Source organism: Poecile atricapillus, chromosome 22, assembly GCF_030490865.1.
Source record: "Poecile atricapillus isolate bPoeAtr1 chromosome 22, bPoeAtr1.hap1, whole genome shotgun sequence".
Taxonomy (NCBI): domain Eukaryota; kingdom Metazoa; phylum Chordata; class Aves; order Passeriformes; family Paridae; genus Poecile; species Poecile atricapillus.
The window spans coordinates 2265533-2273393 of NC_081270.1; the positions used below are offsets into that span (position 1 = coordinate 2265533).

Genomic DNA, 7861 nt, shown 5'->3' on the forward strand with positions numbered 1-7861 from the left:
GTTTGAGGACAAGGAACTGCCTGTGGGTGCCTAAACCTGATATTCTGAACACCTAAGCCTGATATGCTGAACACCCAGCTGAGCTTGAAGGTGGAGTGGGATACTAAAGCCCACTGAGCAGTCCATCACAGCTACCACAGCAACCCTTTGGGACCTCTTGGGATCATAATCCTGGAAAAAACAGCAAATTTGGTAGGACTCTGGATTCTAAACCAAAATAAAAGCTACTGCCAAACTTCCAGCAGATCTGCTTTGGGACTGAGGCTGGGACATTGCTGGCAAGGCATCTGAAGGAAGCAAACTGTGCTGAGCAGGCCCTGGGGGAGTAGGGGACCCAAAGAGACCTTTCCTTGCTTGCTCCATGATGATCTCTGGTTAAGGGCTCCCGGCCACCTGTGGAAGAGGCAGAAGAAGCCTTTGCAAGTTCCTTCCCAGCTCTGTTAGACTAAAAGGAAACCCTTTTTGATAAGAGCGTGGATTGGTGGATCTTCTTGAAGGATGTCTGGCAGGGACCCTGAGGACTTTGGAGCAGAAATCCTCTCAGAAAAGTCTCGGATGATCCCTGGGCTCCCCCTGTATGACATGGATGACCAGCTCCTTCCCAGGGAGCCCCGCAGCCCCTGGTGCTGCCTGGCGTGGACCCTGGTGATAGGAACCATGAACTCCCTGGTCTTCCTCCTTAATTTGCTCCTGATGTTTGTTATTTTCACCATTGTGCTGCTTCCTACCATTGTGGTGGTTTACTTTGGCTTCCAGTGCCACTCCCAGGTAAGTGCCACTCCTCAAGGGCAGGGCCACACATGAGGGTTCCTTTGAGCCCCAGCTGAGCAATGGCTGTGAAGGCCAGGCAACGCTCCCCAAGTTTTGGCTTTGTTTCCCTAAGAAAACAGACTTTTCCCTGTGTGAATAGTCTGGGCTGACAAGAACAGGTATTTGGGAAATTGGGCAATAAAGTTGTGTCCCTATGGAAGCCAAGCAGAGGTGCCAGGCGAGGTGAACACACTCCCTGCCCTGATGGAGTTGCTGTTTGCATTTTAATTTCACAATGTTTCTCTCTTCCCTGTGATTTCTGTCACTGAGAGCTGCCAAACAGAGCTCCAGAGCTCAAAGTCCCGCCTGGGCTCTGGTACGGTTTGCTGCTTTCTGTTTAACTAAGTTTAAGATCCATTAGGATCTGCCTAATGATCGGATTAGTAAAATCTGACAGAATATATAATCCCCTTCTCATGTCAAGCTAACATTCCTGTTCCTAAACATTCTGTGCATTCCTCACACCAAAAAAGAGATTCCTTTGTCCATCCAGGCTCTGTTTGCTGCCCTCTACACTGCATTATTTCCTTAGTTGCAAATGTCTTCTTGGTATATTCCTTTAAACATTTTTGGGATCACTTGACCAAGCATGGATGTGAAAAAGCAGTTCCCTGCTTTCCTTGCAGGCATGGGCTGTTAGACCAGCTCAATGTGCCTGTTTCATAAGTCATAAACAGGGACTGCAAATTGGGCTGAAAATGGAAAAAAAACCTTCCAAGAACTGCCCCTTCCAGCTTCCCTCACCTTGGAAAACCTCAAGTTCTCCTTTGCACACACACTCAAAGGCTCTGAGGAGATGCAAAATGTTTTTGAATGCAGCCAAGTGGACCAGAAGTGAAAGCCCCTGTGTTGCTGGAAGCAGTGAGGAGTCTTTTTAACACAGCCTTTCCTTTAATGCAATCATAGCAAGGGATTGTGGCTCTCCCAGAGCAGTTCCTGTCTTTGGGCAATGACTTTTCAGTGCCTCCCCAGCAGCCAGAGGCTGATTTCTACATTGCAGCTCCATTAGGTGGCTTTATTGTTGGGTTTTAGGAAGATGGGTTGTGTTCCTTTTACTGCTGAAAGGAAAAAGAATAAAGTCTCGGGACATGGGGACTGCCTGCAGCATTTGTTAGTACAGAACAACCGAGTACTCAGCTCAGCTCTGCTGCTGCCAGCACGAAAGGAGGGCTTTAAACACTACTCAGCCAGGCCCTGGGAGGTTTTATTTGCAAATGGTCTTTCCTGGCAGGTTTTTCAGGTAGGAATGAGTGTTCACAGTGAGCAGAACACAAAGGGGTCTGGAGAGCCATGAAATGACCAACTTCTGTCTGCAGACCCTAACAGATTTGTGTATTTTTATTTATTTTTTGTTATTCCCAGTGTTGTGCCACCCACACCAATGTAGCACCAGGAGGCTTTTTGCTTTGGTTTGTGCCTATCAAATCATTGGATGATTTAATAAAGATGAGTACTTTCTGCTCCAGGATCAGTGTGAAGTGCTCTTGTCTCACAGGGATGCTGGGATAATTGAAAGCTTGATAACTTGTGTACCTGAAGATTGCTCAGCTCTGAGAGAGGGAAGAGATGTCTTTTTCCATGACAACATTGGAAACTCAAGGGTATTTTGGCCACTGCTGTCACCACCAGGCCACATGACAGGGGTGACCCTGGCAGAGTGGGTTAATGTGGCACTTTTGGGAGCTCTTTTCCAATTCAATGATCCTAGTTCTGCCTCACTCTCCCCACAGGTGCTGCACTCCTCTGCCCGCTACTGCAAGAGCATTTTGGATGACAACAGCTCCTCTGCCCTCATCATCCTGGGCTTTGTCATCATGTCCCCGCTGCTGGTGGTGGCCATGGCCATTTACTGCAGCCTGGCACGGCGCCTGCAGCTCCTCGTGTGCTTCCAGCCCTACAGCCTGGCCCTCTACAAGGGGGGCCGCTGGTGCTGTGCCAGGGGCCGCAACACCCAGCTCAAGGCCTGGGTGTGACCTTGCAGCACCAGCAGTGTCCCCTCCCTGTGCCTTGTCCTCGTCCCCAGCCCTCCCTGCAGAGGAGCCAGGTCACCCTCTGAGTTATCCCAAAAAACTGCCCCACAGTGAAAACAATGTGGGACAGGTATGGGGAGGGCAGGGCACCTTCATCCTTCCAGATCCTGGTGTTGTTTGTTGGTGTTGTTTCTGTCTGTGTGCTGCTCATTGCTGGATGCTGTCCCCACCACCCCCATGTCCTCAGTAGAAACATTTATTAGAAATAAAGTTTGTGTCCAATCCTCCCTGGAGGAGTTTGTTCTGTCTCAAGGCCTGGGCTGCAGCAGAACCACTTGTTGTTCCCCACTTTGTAGCACTGTAAGGTAAAATGTTATTTTTGTTTTCTTTCTGAGGATTGATTCTTCCTGCTATTTGCCCTGTGTGGCCCTGATACCACCCAGAGGAATAACCAGGGGTGGCTACAGGGGGAAGCAAACTGGAGAAAGAAAAAAAGAAAAAAGAGGAAAACCAGTTGACATTTTCTGACAAGATGGAAGAAAAACAAGAAAGTTCTGTTCCAGGCAAGGGAGATCGTGCTACAGGATAACAAGATCTTGCCTGAGGGCAGTGTCTGCTCACTGGGTACAGATATTTGATATGAGCTGCTGTTCCTTTTGCTCACCTGTTGTTTAATCCAACTGCTTTTACAAGGAAAGCATTCTTCAGCCTGGCAGGGCTGCAAGTATTGTAATGAACCATCCCCACTGCTGTCTGTGCAAAGAAACCCAGAGTTATTTGCTACAGCATCCCAATAAAGCAAAATTGTATTTAATTTGGTATTTCACTTCACAGACTATTTTAATAACAGAGGGGAAATGAATTTACCTGAAATGTCAGCAGCAGAACAGACAGCTCAGGCTGTACCTCAGGGTAAAGAGCCCCAGCCAGGCATTCCCAGGAGGGCTGTAGCTCTGAGAGGAAGCTGACTTGATCCTAAATTTCCCATAGAGAGCACAGAGCCATATGCTGAGCCTTGGATCAGGTCCTGAGGCAGCTGTGGCAGCCTGGAGGGCCTGTGTGCCAGGCAGGGACTATGCCCACAGATGTGGGGGATCCCTGGCTCTGCCTCCTCTTCATTCCCACAGGCAGGGCTTTGTCCTGGCAGCTCCCAAACCAGCCCAGAGCCCAGAGCACAGCAGGGAGGACAGAAAGAACTTTATTTTCACTGTTTGTTTTTTTTTTTTAAGTTCAGCTATGTATGGATTTAATCCCCCTGCAACATCTCCATGCTCAGAGCCACGGCACTGACCTGGTGTCATGGTTTTGAACCAGTAATTAACAAAAAGGGGAAAAAAGAATTATTTATTTCTTGCTGTGAGATATGGATTAAAACAAGAGCAAACCAGGCATAAAACTTAAAAGGAATAAAGAAAGTTTATTGACAAACTACAAGAATAAGAACACCAGAATAAACTTTTAGAAAAAAACCTTTTCATTTCTCACTGCTTACCATTCTTTTGTTCACATGACAACAGAGACAAGAACTTTAGAATTTTGATGGTTTAAACAATTCTTAATTCCTTCTATAGTCTTTTATCAGTCTCTGTAGAGAAACAGAAGTTCCTTTCTGTTAATTTATGGAGTTTCTCACAAGAAAACTATTTTTGTTATAGTTTCCCGTTTCTCTGATATCAGCTGCTCAGAGCTGCTGTTATCAGAGCCCACCCCTCCTATTCCACATCACTCTGAAATGTGTTATAGGTCATTAGTTTGGGGATAGCATTTTAAGGATAAGTTATTCAAAGGCAAAAAGTATTCTTCATCTGTTTCTGTGAGCTTCACTAGAAAACAGTTTTCTCATTGCCTCTCAAGGCTTCAAATCTCCCAGCACTTCACTATACCATAATTACTCTACTTTTTACTCAAATTTACACTTTGAACACTCTATTCCTCCCCATACTCTATCATGAATTAAAGGAGTTCTTTTCAGGACTTTATTGTCCATCCCCATAGTTTTAACAGAAAGATATTTCAGCTTAATTAAAGCATCTTCTTAATTCTCTACCTTTCTTGAAGCTTCTTTTCTTTCTTGCCACTAGTAGTTTATAAAGTCTCTTTTCATGTTGATCACTTTCCTTTTCTTTCTCTGGATAAAAAGATTAATCCGCAAGTCTCATCTGGATAAGAAAGAGTTAAAATCTTGCCCAAGCTTTTGTAGATGGCTCGGTGATTTCTGCTGAACAGGAGCTGGAGCTGTCTGCGATGAAAAGTTCCTCATAGCTGCTCTGGAGAGCATGGTCACCGTCTCTGCTTGCAGCAGGCTTAGAGCTCTTCTCCTTCTTTACTCGACAGTTTTCTGGTAAATTCCATCACAGCAAAACCTGCAGCCAAGCCAAGAACCGGCCTGGCCCAGCTTGGCTCGGAGCAAGCTCCCGCAGGCCCCATCTCCCGGCCGGGAGAACGGCAGGCCCAGCCCGGCCCCCGCCCGGCCACGTGGCCGGGCAGAGAGCGAGAGGCCGAAGCTCTGCTACCTTTCACAGCTAGAAAACAAAGAAAGCAACAGCATTCTGGTTGTACACTTTAAGGTGGGGTTCACAAGTTGATCTCACTTTTCAATGGCTAAAACTGCTGTCAATTCTCAGCAATGACCGATAATTGGTCATGAGAAAGACTGCAGGCAGTCCCCAGCAACTCCAACTTTCCTTAAAGGTAAAGTAACTCCATGACACCTGGTTATGAGGCATCTCAGAAGACACTAAAATACAGTTCCTTTGGTCTTTATTATTTGTGCTTCCCTGTCACTGGCTGGTTCAGGTGAAGCCACAGGAAGATGTCCCAGTGATTATCAGATGCCTTCAGTTGTTGGAACATTCAGCTGGGGGTGCTGCAAACATAAACCATCTGTCAAGCTGAACTGAGATCAGGAAGATCATCTTCTAGAGCCAAGGACAACAGAGAATTTATTGGAAGGATGCTACATTCCTTCTCTGAGGGAGGCCAGGGGAAAGGAAGCTGGAACCTGCTGCACATACCATGAGAGGATGTGCTGCTCTCCATCTCATCCCAGGCATTTACTGCTCCAAGTGCTTCATTTTCTGTGGATAACTCTGCAGCTAATTTGGCAGGATCTGCATGGAAATATAACATGGTAATAAACTCTCAATGACATGTTCTGGACAGTTCCTTGTGCTCTCTCCGTTTGTGTAGCTTCACTGAAACTTGACTGTCTTCAGGGAAGTTATCCCTCGTCCTCCCTGCCCTCCCTCCTCTCTCTCTAACTGGTCACTGGTGATTGTTTCCAGCTCTGCTGGAGAACTTGGTTAGAATGGATGGAAGTGATTAAAGAAAGAATAATCTGGGAGTGTCTGCAAGGGCCCCTTGTCTCAGCTGATCCTCCAGCGTGGCTGCAGAATGGGTCACAAACTGTGCTGGGAATGCTCCCCTGGGACTCGGCTGGGCACTGCTTAGCTGTCACCCTCCCAGATGGAATTTTCCCTAACTCCCTGCATTGTTTGCAAACTCTTGATGGAGCCAGTTCTGTGCATGGAGGAGCAGCTGCTCCCGCTGTGTCCAGGCCTTGAGATGGGGTTGTGGGGCTGAGCCTGGGACATCTGAGGTGTCCATGCTGCAGGATCCCTCTGAACCATGCACCTGGGCATTGATTATGGGATGGATCCTGCTGCCTCAGCAGGACCATTGCTGGTTAACAGCATTCTTCCCTGCATTTTTGGCCAGATCTGATCCTATTTAGCTGCTGAGGGCTGAAAAATGCCAAGTGGGAGGGAGTATGTGCTGGTGTGGTCCCATGATGGAAAAGACAGTGTTGTTTCCCTAAAGGAAACTCCAAGGGATCAGCGTGTCCTGGCACAGTGCAGGGATTCTCTGTCACTGCCAGCAGTGTCAGTGTCACCACCCAGAGTGGCCGTCACTGCTTTGCCTCACCTGATCCCAGATACTTCCCACAGCCGGACAGGGACAGGGCTCCCATAGAGCTGGGCTGCTGCTGGCACTGAGCCCTGTGCCTGTCTGTGGCAGTGGGATCGCTATGGACTGCCACCATCCCCATGTGCCAGCAGTGCCAGGGGACTGCCACCATCCCCATGTGACACAGCAGTGCCAGGGGATTGCCACCATCCCCATGTGCCAGCAGTGCCAGGGGACTGCCACCATCCCCATGTGCCAGCAGTGCCAGGGGACTGCCACCATCCCCATGTGACACAGCAGTGCCAGGGGACTGCCACCATCCCCATGTGACACAGCAGTGACAGGGTACTGCCACCATCCCCATGTGACACAGCATGGCCAGGGGATTGCCACCATCCCCATGTGACACAGCAGTGCCAGGGGATTGCCACCATCCCCATGTGACACAGCAGTGCCAGGGGATTGCCACCATCCCCATGTGACGCAGCAGTGCCAGGGGACTGCCACCATCCTCATGTGACACAGCAGTGCCAGGGGACTGCCACCATCCCCATGTGCCAGCAGTGCCAGGGGACTGCCACCATCCCCATGTGACACAGCAGTGCCAGGGGATTGCCACCATCCCCATGTGCCAGCAGTGCCAGGGGACTGCCACCATCCCCATGTGACACAGCAGTGCCAGGGGATTGCCACCATCCCCATGTGCCAGCAGTGCCAGGGGACTGCCACCATCCCCATGTGACACAGCAGTGCCAGGGGACTGCCACCATCCCCATGTGACACAGCAGTGCCAGGGGACTGCCACCATCCCCATGTGACACAGCAGTGCCAGGGGACTGCCACCATCCCCATGTGACACAGCAGTGACAGGGGACTGCCACCATCCCCATGTGCCAGCAGTGCCAGGGGACTGCCACCATCCCCATGTGACACAGCAGTGCCAGGGGATTGCCACCATCCCCATGTGCCAGCAGTGCCAGGGGATTGCCACCATCCCCATGTGACACAGCAGTGCCAGGGGATTGCCACCATCCCCATGTGCCAGCAGTGCCAGGGGACTGCCACCATCCCCATGTGACACAGCAGTGCCAGGGGACTGCCACCATCCCCATGTGACACAGCAGTGACAGGGTACTGCCACCATCCCCATGTGACACAGCATGGCCAGGGGATTG

The 7861-nt window shown here is 49.6% G+C and overlaps 1 protein-coding gene across 1 annotated transcript; it reads left to right on the forward strand.

Moving 5' to 3' along the window:
• Positions 1–498: 498 nt before the first annotated feature.
• On the forward strand, positions 499–2783 carry TMEM88B (transmembrane protein 88B). Its single transcript, XM_058855447.1, has 2 exons — positions 499–768; positions 2541–2783. Exons 1-2 carry the CDS (start codon positions 499–501, stop codon positions 2781–2783), a joined length of 513 nt encoding a protein of 170 aa, XP_058711430.1.
• The last annotated feature ends 5078 nt before the right edge of the window (positions 2784–7861 follow it).